The sequence below is a fragment of the Physeter macrocephalus genome, chromosome 21, assembly GCF_002837175.3.
Source record: "Physeter macrocephalus isolate SW-GA chromosome 21, ASM283717v5, whole genome shotgun sequence".
In the NCBI taxonomy this organism is placed as follows: Eukaryota; Metazoa; Chordata; class Mammalia; order Artiodactyla; family Physeteridae; genus Physeter; species Physeter macrocephalus.
This window is the reverse complement of record NC_041234.1, coordinates 47,905,677-47,927,035: the sequence shown is the minus strand read 5'-3', so window position 1 is coordinate 47,927,035 and position 21,359 is coordinate 47,905,677. Positions and strand designations below refer to the sequence as shown.

Sequence of the window (21,359 nt, the reverse complement as noted above, 5' to 3'; positions counted from 1 at the left end):
AAGATCCCACATGCCGCGGAGCAACTAAGCCCGTGCGCCACAACTACTGAGCCTGCACTCTAGAGCCCGTGAGCCACAACTACTGAGGCTGAGTGCCACAACTACTGAAGCCCGTGCGCCTAGAGCCCGTGCTCCGCAATAAGAGAAGCCACCTCAATGAGAAGCCCGCGCACCACAACGAAGAGTAGCCCCCACTCGCAGCAACTAGAGAAAGCCCTCATGCAGCAACAAAGACCCAACACAGCCAAAAGTAAAAAAAAAATAAATAAATAAATTTTAAAAATAATAATAATAAAATAAATAAAAGGTTTAAGAATAAACAAGTTCAATAGGGCAGAAGAGTGTCCAGAAATAGACACACACACATATGGTCAACTAAATACACCAAGATACTAAGTCAATTCAGTAGGTAAAGGACCTTCTTTTTAATAAATGGTGCTAGAAGAACTGGATATTCATGGGGGGTGGAGGATGATCTTCAACCCCTATCTCATTTTATAACCAAAAACTAATTCAAGATAGATTATACAACTAATGTAAAAGCTAAAACTATAAAGCTTCAAGTAGAAAACATAGGAAATTATTGTCATCACTTTGGGTATGCAAAGGTTTCTTGGACAGGATACCAACAGCTCTAAGCATTAAAAAAAAAATCGAACTTCATCAAAATTAAAATTTTTGTGCAAATCAAAACTACAATGAGATACCACCTCACACTGGTCAGAATGGCCATCATTAAAATGTCTACAAATAACAAATGCTGGAGAGGGTGTGGAGACAAGGGAACCCTCCTACACTGTTGGTACAAATGTAAGTTGGTGCAGCCACTATGGAAAACAGTATGGAGGTTCCCCAAAAAACTAAAAATAGAGTTGCCATATGATCCAGCAATCCCACTCCTGGTCATATATCCAGACAACACTATAATTCAAAAAGATACATGAAACAGTATGGAGGTTCCCCAAAAAACTAAAAATAGAGTTGCCATATGATCCAGCAATCCCACTCCTGGTCATATATCCAGACAAAACTATAATTCAAAAAGATACATGCCCCCGTATGTCCATAGCAGCACTATTCACAATAGCCAAGACATGGAAACAACCTAAATGTCCATCGACAGAAGAATGGATAAAGAAGATGTGGTACATATATACAACTGAATACTACTCAACCATAAAAAAGAATGAAATAATGCCATTTGCAGCAACATGGATGAGCCTAGAGATTATCATACTAAGTGGTAAGTCAGAAAGCAAAAGACAAATAACCATATGATATCACTTATATGTGGAATCTAAAATATGACACAAATGAACATACCTATGAAAGAGAAACAGATTCACAGACATAGAGAACAGACTTGTGGTTGCCAAGGGGGAGGAGGGAGTAGGGGAGGGAAGGATTGGGAGTTTGGGATTAGTAGATGTAAACTATTATATTAAACGACAAGGTCTTACTGTATAGCACACTATAGTCAATATCCTATGATAAACCATAATGGAAAAGAATATGAAAAAGGATATATATATATATATGTATAAACTGAGTCAGTTTGCTATACAGCAAAAATTAACACATTGTAAATCAACTATACTTTAATAAAAATTTTTTAAAAAGCTATGATGGGGAATCCCCTGGTGGTCCAGTAGTTAGGACTCAGCGCTTTCACTGCCGTGGCCCAGGTTCAGTCCTTGGTCTGGGAACTAAGATCCCACAAGCTGCGTAGTGCAGCAAAACAAAACAAAACAAAAACAAACAACAAAAATCTATGATGAGATGTATTTGACGCCCACTAGAATTTCTAAGACAACATCTTTATTTATGAAGCTGTGATAAGATGGAACTTTCAATAACATTGCTGGAGTATAAAATAGTACAAACCATATTACAGAACTGTTAGGCACTTTCTTATAAAATTAAGCATATATCTACCTCTTCTACTCCTAGGTAATTACCCAAGAGAAATGAAAATGTATGTCAACAAAAAGATCTGTACACGAATGTTCAGGGCAGGCTTATTCATAATAGCTAAAAACTGGAAATAACCCTAATTTCCATCAACAGGAAAATTGAAGAACAAATAGTGGTATAATCATATAATGGAATACTACTCAGCAGTACAAAGGAACACATTATTAATCAAAGCAAGAACATGAAAAAAATTTGCCCAAAAAATCTTAAGTTGAGCAAAAGAAGCCAGACACATGAAAAAATTATATGATTCCATTTATATGAAGTCTAAGAACATGTAAAATTAATCTATGGTGATAGAAGTCAGAAAGTGGTTGCTTAAAGTGGAACGTGGGAACGGTGGATTGACTGGAAAGAGCACAAGAGAACTTTCTAGGGGAGATGGAAATGTTTTTTATCATGTTTTGGTTGGTAGTTACATGAGGGCATACAACTATCAAAACTCAAGAAATTGAGCATTTAAAATATGTGCATTTGGGCTTCCCTGGTGGCGCAGTGGTTGAGAGTACGCCTGCCAATGCTGGGGACACGAGTTCGTGCCCTGGTCCGGGAAGATTCCACATGCCGCGGAGCAGCTACGCCCGTGAGCCATGGCCGCTGAGCCTGTGCGTCCGGAGCCTGTGCTCCGCAACGGGAGAGGCCGCAACAGTGAGAGGCCCGCGTACCGCAAAAAAAAAAAAAAAAAAAAAAAAAAAAAAAAAAAAAAAAAAAAAAAGATAAAATATGTGCATTTTATTGCATATAAACTTTACCTCAAGAAAAAAGTATACAGGAAGAAATACACACGAGACATGAATCGAAAGATTAACAAAGTTAAAAAATGAGACTAAGAAAAATATATGCAACAAGGGATTAATATCTAGAATACAGAAACAACTCCTAAAGTCAACAGGAAAAATAACAAGAAAAACAAGAAAAAGTCAACCTGAAAGAAAAAAACCAAATCAAAACAAAGGGTATGAGCAGGGAATTCATAGAAATGGAAAGAGAAATAGCCAGTAACATAAAAAGATGCTTAATTTCATAAGTAATTGAGGAAATACAAGTTCTAAAAAAATAACATGCAATGTTCAAGATAGGGGAAAATAAAAAAGGTCAATAATATCCAATATTGTCAATGGTACAGTGAAACATAGTCTCATATATTGTAGGTACATGCATACTGGGACAGACATTTTAGAGGACAATATTTAGCAGTATTTAAAAATCTGAAATGTGTACACCCTTCAAACTAGCAATTCCTCTTCCACGTATATAACCTAGAGAATACTCTCACTTATATATCACATGCAAGGCTATTGACTGAGGCATCATTTTGCAATAGCCAGGAACTGAACAAGCTAAATGTCAGTGAAAACAGGAATAGTTAAACAAACAAGGTAGACTTTGTATACTGTGGAATCCTAGATAGCAGTTGTAAAAATGAGGTAGACTTATATACTAATACAAAAAGATTTCAAACATATATTGCTGAGATAAAAGCAAGCTGAAAAACAATATATGAAGTATGATAGAGTCTATCTTTAAAAACAACAGGAAACACCAATAAAAATATATACCCAGAAAAACATCTTGAATGCTACCCACCAGGCAGGTAAAAATAGTTACCTCTAGATTAGGATTAGGTGGTAAATCAAGGGGGATTTTATCTTCACCCATATTGCTTATGTTTGTATACCAGGAATTGATTCAGGTATTACTTGTATAATTAAAAGGACATAAATTGATTTAGCAATGCCAAAATTTTAAATGGCATATAACAAATGTATTACTAAATGTGCATATATATATACACATATAGAAAAATATCTGGTGATGATACACACCCAACTTAATAGCCATGGTCAAACAAGAGCCTGGCTGAAAACTTAAAAGGAAGATCTGGGGAGTGAAATGTCCACTGGGGGCTTTATTTTATTTTTTTTAATAAAAAATAAATTTATTTATTTATTTATTTATTTTTGGCTGTGTTGGGTCTTTGTTGCTGTGTGCGGGCTTTCTCTAGTTGCAGCAAGTGGGGGCCACTCTTCATTGTAGTGCACGGGCTTTTCATTGTGATGGCTTCTTTTGTTGCAGAGCACGGGCTCTAGGCACTCGGGCTTCAGTAGTTGTGGCACGTGGGCTCAGTAGTTGTGGCGCATGGGCTTAGGTGCTCCGCGGCATGTGGGATCTTCCCGGACCAAGGTTCGAACCCATGTCCCCTGCACTGGCAGGCGGATTCTTAACCACTGCACCACCAGGGAAGTCCCTCCACTGGGGACTTTATTTTAATTAATTAATTTTTTAACATCTTTATTGGCATATAATTGCTTTACATTGTTGTATTAGTTGCTGCTCTATAACAAAGTGAATCAGCTATACGTATACATATATCCCCATATCCACTCACTCTTGCGTCTCCCTCCTACCCTCCCTATCCCACCTCTAGTCCACCGGGGACTTTAAAAAGCTCTGATATATTGCTGGAGAAAGCCATGTGCATGCTCAGGAAACACCTAAAAATGTCAGTAAAGACCTAAAAGGCCCTCATCTTGTACCTCTGGCTGACTTTGAGACCCTGCTCAAGAAGTAAAGACTAAGACAGAGTTGTAAAGAGCCTTAGCATTGAAGGTAAGCCGCAACACAAACTCAGAGCCCTAGGCAAATGCTGGAAGAGTTATAGGTTCAAGGCATTTAAGGAAATGAGACCAATCACTAGCTAACTACTAAAGTAACTGAGCCAACACTTCTGTGACCACAAACTATAGGGAGTTGTAGAATTAGTCCAGTAAAGTCATTAAAGGTATAAAAACAGTAAGTTAGATTTATTTTAGGAATATAAGATGGTTTAGCATCCAAAAAGCAATTAATGCAATATACCAACAGAAGAACCAAAATAACGTGATCATGTCAATAGATGATGAAAAAACATTTGACAAATTCATGATAAAAACACTCAATGAACTAGGTATAGAAGGGAATTTCCTCAACCTGGTAGGGGCATCTGTGAAAAACCCCCAGCTAACATCATACTTAATAGTATAAGACTGAATGCTTTTCCCCTAAGATCAGGAACAAGACAACAACATCCACTCATGCCACTTCTATTCAACACTGTACTGGAGGTTCTAGCCAGGACAGTTAAGCAAGAAAAGGAAATAAAGGTATCCAGACCAGAAAGGAAGAAGTAAAACCATCTCTGTTAACAGATGACATGATTTTGTAAACAGAAATCCTGAAGAATCCATCAAAAAACTATTAGAAATAACAAGCTCAGCAAGCTTGCAGGCACAAGATCAATATACAAAGCTCAATAAATAATTTGAAAATGAAATTAAGTAAAAACAATTCCATTTACAAAAGCATTGAAAAGAATAAAATATTTAGGAATAAATTTAACAAAATAAGTGTAAAAATTGTACTCTGAAAATTAAAAAAAATTCTATTGAAAGATATTAAAGAAGACCTAAATAAATGGAAAGACATCTGATGTTTATGAATTGAAGGACTTGAAAAAATTGAAAGATGCCAACACTCCCTAAATTGATCTACAGATTCAACACAATCCCTGTGAAAATCCCAGCTGGCTTCTTTGCAGAATATGACAAGCTGACCCTAACATTCATATGAAAATGCAAAGGACCCAGAACAGCCAAAACAATCTTGAAAAAGAACAAAGTTGGAGCCCTCACACTTCCCCATTTCAAAATTTATTACAAAGCTACAGTAATGAGGACAGTGTAGTAATGGCATAAAGATTCACATATAGATCAATGGAATAGAACTGAGAGTCCAGTTGCTTCTTGACAAGGATGCCAAGACAATTCAATGGGTAAAGAATAGTCTTTTCAACAAATGACGCTGGGATAACTGAATATCTACATGCAAAAGATTAAAGTTTGGATTGCCACTTTACACTATATACAAAAATTAACTCGAAATGGATCTCCGACCTATATTTAACATTGAAAACTATAAAACTCTTAGAAGAAAACAGAGACGTAAATCTTTGTGACCTTGGATTAGGCAATGATTTTTTAGATATGATGCCAAACACCAAGCAACAAGAGAAAAAACAGATGAATGGAATTCAGCTAAAAATTTTAAATGTGTGCTTCAAAGGACACCATCAATAAAGTGAAAAAGCAACCCAAAGAATGGAAGAAAACATTTGCAAAGCATATAACTGATATGGGGCTAGTATCCAGAATGTGTAAAGAACACACACAACTCAACAATAAAAAGATAAATAACCCAATTTTAAAAATGGGCAATGAATCTGAATGGACATTTTTCCAAAGAAGATACATGAATTGCCAAGAAGCAAATGAAACATTATTAGCTGTCAGGGAAATGCAAACCAAAACCACAACGAGGTACCACTTCATACTCACTAGGATGGCTATAATTAAAGACATAATAAAACTAAGAAATGGAGAAATTACAATTCTTTATATATTGCTGGTAAGAAGGTAGAATAGGTACAGTTGCTATGAAAAACAGTCTGACAGTTCTTCAAAAAGTTAAACATAGAGTTATCATTTGACTGAGCAATTCCACTTAGGTATATACCCAAGAGAAATAAAAACACACATCGACACGAAAACTTGTACATCAGTGCTCGTAGCAGCATTACTAATAAAAACCAAAAGTGGAAACAACCCAAATGTCTATCAACAAATGAATGGATAAATAAAAACTTAATATATTCATGTAGTGGAATATTGTTTGGCAATAAAAAGGAATGAAGTACTGATACATGTTACAACATGGATGAACCTTGTAAAGATGTTAAATGAAAGAATCCAGTCACAAAAGATCACATATTGTATGATTACATTTATATGAAATGTCCAGAATAGGCAAATCCATAAAGACAGAAGGATTAGTCACTGCCTGGAGGTGGGGTGGCAGCGGGTGGACAATGGAAAAAAATGAGTGACTGCTAATGGGTATAGGTTTCTTTTGGGGGTGATGAAAATACTCTAAAATTTATTGTGCTGATAGTTGTACAACTTTGTTAATATACTAAAAAATCACTGAATTGTACACTTTAAAAAGGGGGGTTTTATGGTATATTAATTACATATTAATTTTTTTAAAAGAAATGTAAACAGCTACCATATGACCCACGTATAACACTCCTAGGTTATACCTAAAGAGAAATTAAAACATTTGTCACACAAAAACTTGTATATAGATGTTCACAGAGCAATATTCAAAACAGTCAAATTGGATACAACTGATGAATGGGCAAACAAAATGTTGTATATCTGTACAATGGAATATGATTTAGCAATAAAATGAAGTAATGATACACATTGCAACATGGATGATCCTTGAAAACCTTATGTTAAGTGAAATAAGACAGTCACAAAAGACCATAAATTGTATGATTCCATTTGTATGAAATATAGGTTAGTGGTTGCCTAGGGCTAGAAAAGGGGGTTGGGATGGGGAGTGACTGCTAATGGGTATGAGTTTCTTTTTGGAGGGGATGAAAATGTTCTAAAATTAGATTGTGGTGATGGTTGCACAACTCTGAATATACAAAAGTCCATTGAAATGTACAGTTTAAACGGTTGAATTTTATGGCATGTGACTTATATCTCAATAAAGCTGTTAAAAAAAAACTCAGAGGGGGCTTCCCTGGTGGCGCAGTGGTTGAGAGTCCACCTGCTGATGCAGGGGACACGGGTTCGTGCCCCGGTCTGGGAAGATCCCACATGCCGCGGAGCGGCTGGGCCCGTGAGCCATGGCCGCTGAGCCTGCGCGTCCGGAGCCTGTGCTCCGCAACGGGAGAGGCCACAACAGTGAGAGGCCCGCGTACTGAAAAAAACAAAAAAAACAAAAACAAAACTCAGAGGGCTTCCCTGGTGGCGCAGTGGTTAAGAATCCGCCTGCCAACGCAGGAGACACGGGTTTGAGCTCTGGTCTGGGAAGATCCCACATGCGGCAGAGCAACTAAGCCCGTGTGCCACAACTACTGAGCCTGAGTGCCTAGAGCCATGCTCCACGGCTCCACAATAGAAGCCACTGCAATGAGAAGCCCACGCACCGCAATGAAGAGTAGCCCCTGCTTGTCGCAACTAGAGAAAGCCTGCGTGCAGCAACAAAGACCCAACACAGCCAAAAATAAATAAATAAAATAAAATAAAATAAAAAACACCTCAGACTGTACACCTAAAAAAAGACAGAGGAGGCAAAAGAACCTTTAAAAATAGTCTTAAGAAAGATAAATCTCAAAGTACAAACATAGAACAAAAAGGGCACTTTTAAATACATTCAGAACAAAAAGCTGAATGAGGAAGAAATAGGTCTCTGCCCTGTGCAAGCAGTATAATAATGATAAATGACAAAGAGGTAAAATTCCTCAATTACTATTTCTGCTTCTGCCTTCTCAGTTCCCAAGAGGGAACTGAAGCCCAATATGAGTAAAGAACTCATTGTAGTAAGGTAGTAAGCAAGAACTCAACTACTTTAATAAGGGTTCAAATGTCTTGGACCAGATGAATTATAGCTGAGGGAACTGAGAGTAATTTCAAACAAGAACACTGAAGCTATGTCAATGATATTTGAGGAATCACAGAGAAGGATGTCCCGGAAGACTGGGCAGATGTAATTTCAATTTTCGAAAAGAGAGGTAAGTTAATTCCATAAATTACAGACCAGTCAGTTTGATATGTCTTCTAAATTATTATAGGGATGGTTTGCAAGAACCTAGAAATGGAAGAATAAGCACTAGAAGCCAGCTTGAATTCACTTAGAAAAAGTCAATTTAAGCTAAACCTTATTTCTTTTTTGTACCGTTACTAAGCTGGTAGCTATGAAAAATATGGTAGACATACAGTATATCTGGACATTAGCAAGGCATTTGACAACATCTTTTATGAGATCCTTAAGTACAAAATTGAGAAATGGGAGCTGGTTGTTAATTTTTGTTAGCTAGATTAATAACTGCTTGAAAGACCATTCCCAAAGCATGCAGATTACCAGGTGATTATAATGCTAGAAGCAGGTTTCTAATAGCATATACCATGGGGTTCGCCTAGCCTTAGGAGCTTCATCATTTATATCCAACCACTTAAATGAAGATATGGAAACCATGCTGATGAGGTTTATAAGTGACAACATCTGGGAAGGATAGTGAATACTTGGGATGACAGAATCAGGATACTGATTTTAATTATAAGTAGTTGGGGGTAAAACAAAACAAAACTAAAACTAAAACTTGCCTGGGCCAGATGAAATCAAGCCAAGGACCAGATCCAAATCTCATACCTAAATTAGAAAATGAGTGCAAGGGAGAGAAACAATTTTTCACTGTTTCTGAAATCAGCCTCAAACTTGAATTGTAGCTACTGTTAGAATGTGACCTGAAATATTCCAGTCAAGACACCAACAATAGCAATAAGAGTACTAGAAGTTTTTATCTACGACTGTAGCCTTAATTATTCTCACCCTCTTTTAGACGATCCCCTTCGGCCTTGGTCTTCTTCTGTCTTTCTGATCCAGCAAGGTCTACAAGATGCAGCTTGGAGCGAAAGCTGCTATTCCTGTGATGATAACAGGACACAAGTGAGAATGGTACACAAGCTTGAGGGTAGGTGAGTATCAAAGCTCACCTGCCGGATCTCATTTTCTTTCACGTCAGTCCAAATGGCTCCATTCATTACTCATGCTCAGAGTACTGATGTCTGGTTATTTTTCAAATCAAGAAGCAACCTATTATTCAACTTTAGTAGAACTAATGTTAAAAATCTTGACTCTTACTTGTAACTTGAACTTACTTGTCACTTTTCTTTCTTTGCTCTATGGAGATGGTAAAGATGGCATGAGATCGGGATGACTGGGAGTTCATAGCTGTGGAGGCCACAGTCCTACAGTTGTTGCCCTGCTCCAAACAGGAAACAGTATCCAGGGCAACTAAAACAGTCTTCTCAGTGAGTCCCACAATCTAATTCAGAGAAAGAAAAAACTCTCTTATGATTCGACTTCAAATACTTCATCAGAAATATAAGGATTGGTGGTTTAAAAAATAATGCCTTGATGTTCCAGTAGAACCTCAATAAATAGTCATGGTAATAAGGGCTGGGTTTTTTAATGCTTTTAAAAAAATTATTTTATTTATTTTTGGCTACGTTGGGCCTTCATTGCTGTGTGCGGGCTTTCTCTAGCTGTGGCGAGCGGGGGCTACTCTTTGTTGCGGTGCACGGGCTTCTCACTGAGGTGGCTTCTCTTGTTGTGGAGCATGGCTCTAGGCGTGTGGGCTTCATTCTGGTCTGGGAAGATCCCACATGCGGCAGAGCAACTAAGCCCGTGTGCCACAACTACTGAGCCTGAGTGCCTAGAGCCATGCTCCACGGCTCCACAATAGAAGCCACTGCAATGAGAAGCCCACGCACCGCAATGAAGAGTAGCCCCTGCTTGTCGCAACTAGAGAAAGCCTGCGTGCAGCAACAAAGACCCAACACAGCCAAAAATAAATAAATAAAATAAAATAAAATAAAAAACACCTCAGACTGTACACCTAAAAAAAGACAGAGGAGGCAAAAGAACCTTTAAAAATAGTCTTAAGAAAGATAAATCTCAAAGTACAAACATAGAACAAAAAGGGCACTTTTAAATACATTCAGAACAAAAAGCTGAATGAGGAAGAAATAGGTCTCTGCCCTGTGCAAGCAGTATAATAATGATAAATGACAAAGAGGTAAAATTCCTCAATTACTATTTCTGCTTCTGCCTTCTCAGTTCCCAAGAGGGAACTGAAGCCCAATATGAGTAAAGAACTCATTGTAGTAAGGTAGTAAGCAAGAACTCAACTACTTTAATAAGGGTTCAAATGTCTTGGACCAGATGAATTATAGCTGAGGGAACTGAGAGTAATTTCAAACAAGAACACTGAAGCTATGTCAATGATATTTGAGGAATCACAGAGAAGGATGTCCCGGAAGACTGGGCAGATGTAATTTCAATTTTCGAAAAGAGAGGTAAGTTAATTCCATAAATTACAGACCAGTCAGTTTGATATGTCTTCTAAATTATTATAGGGATGGTTTGCAAGAACCTAGAAATGGAAGAATAAGCACTAGAAGCCAGCTTGAATTCACTTAGAAAAAGTCAATTTAAGCTAAACCTTATTTCTTTTTTGTACCGTTACTAAGCTGGTAGCTATGAAAAATATGGTAGACATACAGTATATCTGGACATTAGCAAGGCATTTGACAACATCTTTTATGAGATCCTTAAGTACAAAATTGAGAAATGGGAGCTGGTTGTTAATTTTTGTTAGCTAGATTAATAACTGCTTGAAAGACCATTCCCAAAGCATGCAGATTACCAGGTGATTATAATGCTAGAAGCAGGTTTCTAATAGCATATACCATGGGGTTCGCCTAGCCTTAGGAGCTTCATCATTTATATCCAACCACTTAAATGAAGATATGGAAACCATGCTGATGAGGTTTATAAGTGACAACATCTGGGAAGGATAGTGAATACTTGGGATGACAGAATCAGGATACTGATTTTAATTATAAGTAGTTGGGGGTAAAACAAAACAAAACTAAAACTAAAACTTGCCTGGGCCAGATGAAATCAAGCCAAGGACCAGATCCAAATCTCATACCTAAATTAGAAAATGAGTGCAAGGGAGAGAAACAATTTTTCACTGTTTCTGAAATCAGCCTCAAACTTGAATTGTAGCTACTGTTAGAATGTGACCTGAAATATTCCAGTCAAGACACCAACAATAGCAATAAGAGTACTAGAAGTTTTTATCTACGACTGTAGCCTTAATTATTCTCACCCTCTTTTAGACGATCCCCTTCGGCCTTGGTCTTCTTCTGTCTTTCTGATCCAGCAAGGTCTACAAGATGCAGCTTGGAGCGAAAGCTGCTATTCCTGTGATGATAACAGGACACAAGTGAGAATGGTACACAAGCTTGAGGGTAGGTGAGTATCAAAGCTCACCTGCCGGATCTCATTTTCTTTCACGTCAGTCCAAATGGCTCCATTCATTACTCATGCTCAGAGTACTGATGTCTGGTTATTTTTCAAATCAAGAAGCAACCTATTATTCAACTTTAGTAGAACTAATGTTAAAAATCTTGACTCTTACTTGTAACTTGAACTTACTTGTCACTTTTCTTTCTTTGCTCTATGGAGATGGTAAAGATGGCATGAGATCGGGATGACTGGGAGTTCATAGCTGTGGAGGCCACAGTCCTACAGTTGTTGCCCTGCTCCAAACAGGAAACAGTATCCAGGGCAACTAAAACAGTCTTCTCAGTGAGTCCCACAATCTAATTCAGAGAAAGAAAAAACTCTCTTATGATTCGACTTCAAATACTTCATCAGAAATATAAGGATTGGTGGTTTAAAAAATAATGCCTTGATGTTCCAGTAGAACCTCAATAAATAGTCATGGTAATAAGGGCTGGGTTTTTTAATGCTTTTAAAAAAATTATTTTATTTATTTTTGGCTACGTTGGGCCTTCATTGCTGTGTGCGGGCTTTCTCTAGCTGTGGCGAGCGGGGGCTACTCTTTGTTGCGGTGCACGGGCTTCTCACTGAGGTGGCTTCTCTTGTTGTGGAGCATGGCTCTAGGCGTGTGGGCTTCAGTAGTTGTGGCTCACAGGCTCTAGAGCGCAGGCTCAGTAGTTGTGGCGCACGGGCTTAGTTGCTCCACGACATGTGGGATCTTCCTGGACCAGGGCTCGAACTCATGTTCCCTGCATTGGCAGGCGGATTCTTAACCATTGTGCCACCAGGGAAGACCCATAAGGGCAGTTTTAACTAGCAACTCTGTGATCACTGCAAACCAAGGTCTCCAATCTTCGCTAGGAACCTCCAAAACAAGGATGCCAGTCAATACTGGAGCTACAAAAGACCTCTAGATTTTATGGTAGCAATGGATATGTGCCTTCCAGGGAGCCCCAAGTGAAGGTAAGTTTTGGCCCTAAGGACAGCAAGTGCAACACAAATAGCTATGGTATTTCTCTTTGCTACATTCTCCTCCATGTGGCCCTGTGTTCCTCCCTATATCTTGGACCCATTTTATACCTCATATTCACTAGGGAAAATAGCATGGTACAATTTCCACTGGATTAGGAGGCCAGGAAAACAGGGTCCTAGGCTTGGTACTGTATCTACCCAGGAGAATTTGTACAAGTTAAAATCTCTTGGAGCCTCTGGAGATTGAACTAGATAATTATGAAGTCCCTTCTAGCCTCAATATGCTATGATTTTATTACCCCATAGCTCCCAAATCTACATCTGTGGCCCTAATTTCTAGTCCTATACTTCAAATTGCCTGCTACTTACACTTTGACATCAGTAAATTATAAAACCAAACTCATCTTCCTTCCACCAACACTGATTCTCTCCACTACTTCTTCGTTTCTACTAAGATCTCTATTCTCAAAACCTCAGATTCGCCTTTAATTCCTGCTATTCCTCCATATCTCACCTATCACCAACTCCCAGTCATTCTTCTTTTGAATCCATTGTTTCCTTTTCCTTTCCACATCTACCTGCCTAATCCAGGCCCATATTACTTCATGCCTGAAAAAATAAGGCAAAGTTTCCCTAAATTTTCCTTCCTCATCCTAGTTTTTCTCCTTTTCAATCCATTCTTGTTTAGCCTTCCGAAAATCCTGCTTCCTAAAATGTCACCAAACTCCTAAGCCCTATGCTAGATAATGAGGGTACAAAGAGATTTTAAGATACTCTCCTAACCTCCCGGGAGCTAACCTAGTCGGAGATATACACGTAAGATAAAAACTTGGTAAAAGTAGCCAGTGCATTCCTTCATTCGGAAGTATTAAGTAGCTTACATACTATTCACAGGGATAGAAACTAAGCTCTTTAGCCTGGCTTCATAATCTGGTCCTAACATATCTCCTATTACTTCCCAACCCATATCCTCTAATGCAGACAGACCGATCTAGTCTTATTACCCCCAGGAATATATTTTCTGCTTTCCTGCTTAAGCTATTCCTTACTACAAGAATAACCTTACTTCTTTACTTACTCATATTCCATCCATCCCAACTGAAGAGCGCTCACAAACTTGTCCTTACCCTCCCCAATTTGAGTCAGAAACTTAACACTTCTCTGTATTGCAAATTTTCCCTCAAATAGCTTGGGATTTAATTCCTGCCTTGGTATAGGACATATAAAAGATCTTAGTACTGGGTCAAGAGCCGGCTCAGTACCAACATTCTTTCTGGTGACAGCATGCATTTTACCCAGGTTTCTTATCCCCACTATCCAAACTGTCTTTCTGTATCCCACGCTTATCAGGCTTTCAAAATAAGTCTGATTCTTCAAGCCTTGCTTTAGTGCCTGGCTAATGACTTAATGACCCAGAAGGAAAAAAAATTCAGTAGCATAGGCATCTGCCCCTCAAGCACCTGCACCCTAAATTTCAGCTTTCTCTGCAGGGAAGAGAAGAAGGAAAGATGGATAAGGTATTATTTTACCAAGTTTTCCTAAGTCTGTTCTACCCTATTCTCATCCACTTCCCACCTCAAATTCTCCCACTCCTGAATACTCAAGCTGCTGCTAGAACCAAGTTCTGACTGTTTTCAACACTGGCTCCTGGATTTGGTCCACTCCCATATACAGTACTCCCAACCTTGCCTCAAACTTTGTTCAGGGCTTCCCTGGTGGCGCAGTGGTTGAGAGTCCGCCTGCCGATGCAGGGGACACGGGTTCGTGCCCCGGTCCAGGAAGATCCCACAGGTCGCAGAGCGGCTAGGCCTGTGAGCCATGGCCGCTGAGCCTGCGCGTCCGGAGCCTGTGTTCCGCAATGGGAGAGGCCACACAGTGAGAGGCCCGCGTACCGCAAAAAAAACCAAAAAACAAACAAACAAAAAACTTTGTTCAGCTACAGCTCCTCAGCCTACATCTATACCATGTGATGGAAGCCTCTCAAATAAGCAATCTCTTCTTCCTATGGTACTTATAAATTTAAAATTTTTATATCATTTTACTTTCTAAATATCATTCCAGAGATCTAGCACAATGTCTATTACAGTGTTGTCTAACAGAATTTACTATGACCATGTTTTATATCTGTGCTATCCAATACAGTAGCCACTAGTCACGTATCTATTGAGCACTTGATATGTGGCTGGTAACTGAGGGACTGAATTTCAAATTATATTCAATTTTAGTTCATTTAATTTTAAATAGCCATTTGTGGCTAGTGGCTACCACACTGGACAGCCTAGCCTCAGAACTCTGTAAATAGCCAATAAATATTTAATTGATATTAGCATTCCTTCAAGAGGTAATAGGAAGGTGATAAAACTTCCTTCCCCACAAAAGTTCCCATCTAGGAATTCTAGGTTAACAAAGGGAATTAGGACCACACAAAATCTGAAAGACTGAGATGTTAGTAGTCATTTAAAACCACAGTGGCAAATAAAAGGAGTGTGAACTTTAGTAGTGGCCAACATTTTAAAATAACATCAAATGAGAGAAAAACACACCTTTATGCCTTCTTTAGGATCCTCCCGTATATTTATTTGAGGGGCTTTCTCACGAGATGGGCACAGAAGATCCAAGATTTCTTCATTGTAAATCTGGTATTGTTGAAAACAAAGTGGTAAAAACAAGATGTTAACAGTGGTAATTGAGGAGTGGTGGGACCACAGGTGATTTTTAAAATTCTTTATGACTTTCTGTATTAAAAAAAATTTTTTGCAACATATTGTTTTTATAATTAAGAAAAGGATTTTAACCCTACATGTAACCATTTGATACTTATAGGAATAAATTCACATATTACTTGTAACAAAATTGAGACTGCTCTCTTGAGAGTGTTTCTCAGGAATAGCAGACACAATGAAAGCTACATGGGTGCCCAAATTCAGTTCTTTGATGGTGTCATAACAACATCACCTTCACCAATTTTGTTAAAATGTAAGCAATGGGTCCTTAGTAGAGGGTGGAAGTGGGAAGCAAAAGGGAGAGTTAGCAACCAATATTTCAACAACAACCAGAACTTTAAGTACTAAAACAGTGTTTGCACATAGTAAGCACCACATTTGTTTGCTATTATTGCTGTTGCTACTATTTAATATAGCAGGTTCCTAAGTTATTTTTACATTTGGTCACCTTGGCCACAACTGGGTTAATCAAGAGTTTCAAGAAGGTTAATCTCGGGGCTTCCCTGGTGGCGCAGTGGTTGGGAGTCCACCTGCCAATGCAGGGGACATGGGTTCGGGCCCTGGCCCGGGAGGATCCCGCATGCTGCGGAGCAGCTGGGCCCGTGTGCCACAGCTGCTGGGCCTGTGCTCTGTGGCCTGTGAGCCACAGCTACTGAGCCCATGTGCCACAACTGCTGAGGGCCGCGCTCCGCAGCGGGGGAGGCCACCGCAGTGAGAGGCCCTCGCACCGCGGCGAGGAGTGGCTCCCACTCGCCGCAGCTGGAGGGGGCCCGCGTGCAGCGGTGGGGACACAACGCAGCCAAAAATAAATAAATAAATAAATAAATAAAATTTTAAAAAAGAAGGTTAATCTTAATGATGTTTAACTCCCCATCTTCCACCTCTATACCTTGTATACCAACTAACATATTGAGATTCAACTTCAGGATGAAGTATTCACATACTATTTATAATTACATGTTTAAATTATATACATTTAATTATTGCTCCTTAAAGATAAGACATCTTATCACTGCTATGGAATCAACCAGCTAGTTTCCCAGAAGCCATAAGTTCCCTAACTGTGTGTTTCTGGTGTCATGAGGTTAGATATAACTGGTCAGTCTACTTGTATACTGATATATAATAGAATGAAAATACCCACAAAGGCAGGGACTTCTATCTGTTTTGTTCACTGATATATCCCAAATACCTAGAACAGGGCCTGTAACATGTAGGTACTCAATAAATATCTGTTGAATAAACACTCTGTCATCACTTACACAGCTCAATACTTCACCCAATTTTTATAACATTCTTCATGGAGTAGCAGCATTATCACTCAAGCCTCGAAACACTAAAGGGATATCAAATATTTTTCTACAGACTCTACAGGGAATCAATAATAGAGGCCAAACTGGAATTAAAGGATTCCTATTATCTTTTTATATGGGAATGCCAACTCCTCTAACAATCGGATTAAACAGACTATTCTGACAACAGGGAAAGAACTGGGTGGGAGCCAGATCCAACTGAGCCAGTAAGTTTTCTCTATCAATTTATTAAAATGCAATTTACTAAAAATGCAATTTATTAATTTGAGTCATGCCAGGAAAAACCTGATTTGTATTTATTTTTCTACCCAAAGATAAATTTGAATTCAGAATAATTAAAGATAAATCATTTACCTCCAAGTATGATACTTTCAGAGTAAATTCGAAGTCACTCTTTTTATCAATTTCTTGGAAGAGCAGCTGTATTACTCTAGGAATGACCCCAACTGTTGGTTCATTTTCTTGCTCTGCAGTGTATGCACCTCCCATCGAATAGGTTTTACCAGAGCCAGTTTGCCCATAGGCCAGGACAGTTGCATTGTATCCTGACAAAATAGAAGTCACATGCGCGGTGATGCTCAAATATTTTCATCCAATCAGTACACTCTACTTCCTTCAGCAATTACTTGTAACAAAATTGAGACTGCTCTCTAAACACAAGGGTCTCTTAGGAATGTCAGACACAAAGAAAAGTTATATGAGTGCCATGACTTTGCACTACTCCAAATAAGCAAAGAAGAAAAATATCAAACCTGAATGTGTGCCTCTCTTGATAGCCCTTAAAAGCTAGGAAGTAAAACACTTAAAGACATGACTGAGATCATGAAGGTGGCTAAGTCACTGTCTAAAAGCCATTCAGAGTTTTATAATTCTACTTTCTCTCTACTTTGAACAATTCTAAATTAGGGTAATTAAATGAAAGTTTTAGAAGCTGCATAAATAGAAGGGATTCCAACAAGTATTTCTTTGATTAACAGAGTCTTCATTTGAAAAGGCAACAAAGTTGCTTTTTACAGTCAATGAAAGCATCCCTCCCTATATGAATTCTCAGACTGCATTTGGACTGTATTATCAGGCTCCTCATAGAAATGTCATCATTTAAGTATGATTCAGTGTGATATATGTCCTTTGCTTTTTTTTCTTTTTCAAAGAACTTATTCACCTAAATGAAAACCTTGATGTTCTGGAAGATCTGAAGATGTCAAATTGAGATTTTCACTGTAATAGATTGCTAATATCACCTGGCATGACTCTGGGACAAGAGAATAACATTCCATAATCTTCTGTAATACCACAGATATGTATATATAGTAATAAGTGGGGAAACCAAGTTTCAGTACTTTTTACAAAAACTCAGGGTGCTGTTGACCTGACTGAAAAATACTGGCTTTATCTCTGCAACTGAGAACAATGTTAACAAAACACATAGATATTGGAATCACTTTCTACTTTATATTGCCTCTAAAGACTATAATTCTCATAGTTTCCCAAGTTAAGAATACTAAAGTAGAACTATATTGTTCTTACTAAGCTGTGAAAGGTACATTTTGAGGAAGATAACAAGATAATGAAGGGTCTGGATACCATATTTTTTTTAGGAATGGCTAAAGGAAAGGAGGGATGGTTAATTAGAAGAGACTTAGAATCAAATAATGGTCCTCCAAATATGTAAATAGGAAAAAGATTAACTTTATAGTGGAGAAGTCTGGCAGACATCACCTTAATCAAATGATCAAAATGAACATCAATAGTAATGGAACAAATCAAAATCATGTGCTGCCTGATAGAATTCAATGAGAAGAATACAGCATCACTTCTGTGATATTCCTGCTAAATACATATTGGTACAACCTGAATCTAATCATAAATAAACTTCAGACAAAACAAAATTGAAAAACAGTTTACAAAATAACTGGCCTGTGATCTTCAAAAGTGTCATGATCATGAAAGTCAAAAGAAGACTGAAGGAGTTTTATAATAAAGGAGACTATAGAAGTAGTACAACTAAACGTAACATATGATTTTGAACTAGATCCTTTTGCAACAAAGGACATTATTGGAACAACTGGTGAAACTTGAATGAGGTCTGAGGACCAGATGGTAGTGAGGTAGCAATGCTAATTTCATGATTTTGATGGTCGTATTGTAGTTACGTAGGACAGTAGGACGAAGTTCTTGTTTGTAGCAAATATACACTGAAGTATTCAGGGGGCCATCAGGTCAACAACTCAAGTCAAACTGTTCCGGAAAAAAAAGTTCTTTATGCTGTTCTTGCAACATTTCTGTAAGTTTGAGATTACTGCTTTAATAATTTAAAAATTTGAAACAAAGTATTATTCAATGTGTCCTGAGCCATGACATCATTTAAAGAAGTGGAAAAAAAATGTGAATAGCTGTTGCTTGGAAGAAGGCTTCTGTTTGTCTAGAGGGGTGAACTAACATCACTGGGTAGAAATTACGGGCAAGCAAATTTCATCTCAATATAATCTAAAACAATTAGAGTTGTCCAAAACCAATCAACAGGACTACCCTATGAGCCAGTGATATCCCTGTCAAAGAAAAAAATTTTAACCAGATGCTGGAAGTTCACTTAGAGATATTGCTAGAAAGTATTTTTCTTTGGATGGAAAGTTAGACTAGATGATGTACAAATATCCCTTTCAACTTTAAGGGACTAGTATGCCATGGTTCTACTTCTTTTAAATAGCCCTCTGCTTTGAATCCTGAATAACCACTGTACTAGAATAACAATTAGACACCTCTCAGGCACTGCTCCCTTCTTCAGAACTTTGCCATGGTCTTCAATAACACTAAAGCCTTAGCTTATGTAATCAAGATTATTAACTGGCCAGGGTATTCGGGGGCTTTAGGAAATCTCAAAGGTTTTAACTTTTAAAATATTTTTTCTTAAAGATAGGAGCAAAAAGTTTAACATTTCTAATGTATTTAAAAGTATGGGGACTTCCTTGGTGGTCCAGTGGCTAAGACTCCACGCTCCCAATGCAGGGGGCCCTGGTTCGATCCCTGGTCAGGGAACTAGATCCCATATGCTGCAGCTAAGAGTTCTCATGCTGCAACAAAGATCCTGCACGCAGCAATGAAAATCCTGTGTGCTGCAACTAAGACTCGACACAGCCAAATAAATAAATAAATAAATTTAAAATTCACGAAAGAAAAAACACAAGTGATAAATGTCAATAAAATATAAAAAGATTTTTTTTAAAGTATGTATGTAGTCATCTATTTGCACTCCTACCCCTGGACTTTGAACTCTTCCAGGGCCCAGAAGCTATGTTATTTATCTCTGAGTCCCTCAACAGGCTTTGCAGTGCCTGGGCCTCAAGTAGATCCTCATCAGCACCCATCAGACAGCTTAGAATCTAATGAGGTTCCAGGACAAACAAACAGAAACATATACAAGTCAAAGATGAACAGAACCATATAAAGCAAATACAGTATAAAACTAGTTTCAAGGGTACAAGTGATATTGGGTTAGTTCTTAGGCTGTGGGCTTTTTGAAGGCAGGACTCATGCTTCATCCATTCCTGTATTGGCAGCACGCAATCACAGTGCCTAACACAGTGTATGCTCAAGAACCGTTTGAAGAATCAAACAGCCTCACCTTTAAATACGCCTTTTATGAGTGGTGCTACTGCTGTGTTGAATACTTCCTCCTGTTCAGCAGAGGGGTCAAACACAAAATCGTAGGTAAAGGATTTGTCAGTACCAACCACCACCTAGAGAAGGAAAGGGACAAGGAGTAAGAAAAAAAAATGAAAGGCCAGACCACGCCCCTCACTGCCATTCGGCCCCAGCTGTTCAGAGGCAGGACCAGGACTCGCTACGCACCTGAGGTTCCTCGGGTACGAAGGAAAGGCACATCTGGCAGCCCTCATTAATCTCTTTGGGGACCAGAGGGCGACATCGCAGTGCCACTCTTACAGGAATGCCCTTCACCTCTTCCTTCATTATCCTACCTCGGCACCGTCTCTGCGGCGGCGGGGTGGGGAAAGATGATCGCTGGTTAAGTTTGGGAGGTCGGTAGGGGTGGGAAGGCGTTCTTCCTCAGTTCCGGCCTTCCTCGGAGGGTGTGGTGGGTTAGGGAAGTCAGCGGTAGCTTACGGTGGCAGCCTCCCCCTCCCAGCGGGATCGCTGCCTCGGGAAAGTCACTGTCCCTCAGACTTTGCCACGACAGGACTGCCAGTCAGCCCGACCCTCTGAAGACAGCGAAGTGGCGTCTGAAATGAAAAGGAGAAGCCCAGCGGAGACGACAACAAAGAACCAAAGCCCCAGGGTACCGGGAAAGGCAGATCCTGAGCTAAGGTGTGCCCCCTTAACTCACCAAACAAAACGTCCCTTCCCCGGTCTCCCGCCGCCCTGTCCCAACAGCAGCTTTAACCGCCAAGTTTCAAAT

At 38.9% G+C, this 21,359-nt stretch overlaps 2 protein-coding genes across 3 annotated transcripts in view; both read right to left on the bottom strand.

Annotated features, from left to right (window-relative positions):
* LOC102994964 (chromosome-associated kinesin KIF4A) overlaps window positions 1–9,906 on the bottom strand; it is a 129,938-nt gene extending 120,032 nt beyond the window's left edge. For both annotated transcript variants that reach the window (XM_024116551.2, XM_024116552.3), the window contains exons 1-2: window positions 9,744–9,906; window positions 9,415–9,509 (exon numbers count right to left, since the gene is read on the bottom strand). In XM_024116551.2, the coding sequence (XP_023972319.1) occupies window positions 9,415–9,509; window positions 9,744–9,814 (166 nt within the window). In that variant the 5' untranslated portion in view covers window positions 9,815–9,906. The remainder of the gene's footprint in view (window positions 1–9,414; window positions 9,510–9,743) is intronic.
* A 1,841-nt stretch (window positions 9,907–11,747) lies between these two features.
* On the bottom strand, window positions 11,748–21,306 carry LOC102983962 (chromosome-associated kinesin KIF4A). Its single transcript, XM_007121915.3, has 7 exons — window positions 21,288–21,306; window positions 20,795–21,183; window positions 20,568–20,682; window positions 17,300–17,490; window positions 15,453–15,545; window positions 12,091–12,257; window positions 11,748–11,856 (listed from the first exon to the last, which is right to left on the bottom strand). The coding sequence occupies exons 2-7, from the start codon at window positions 20,912–20,914 to the stop codon at window positions 11,748–11,750; spliced, it is 795 nt and encodes a 264-aa protein (XP_007121977.1). The 5' UTR covers window positions 20,915–21,183; window positions 21,288–21,306.
* Between the last annotated feature and the right edge of the window lie 53 nt (window positions 21,307–21,359).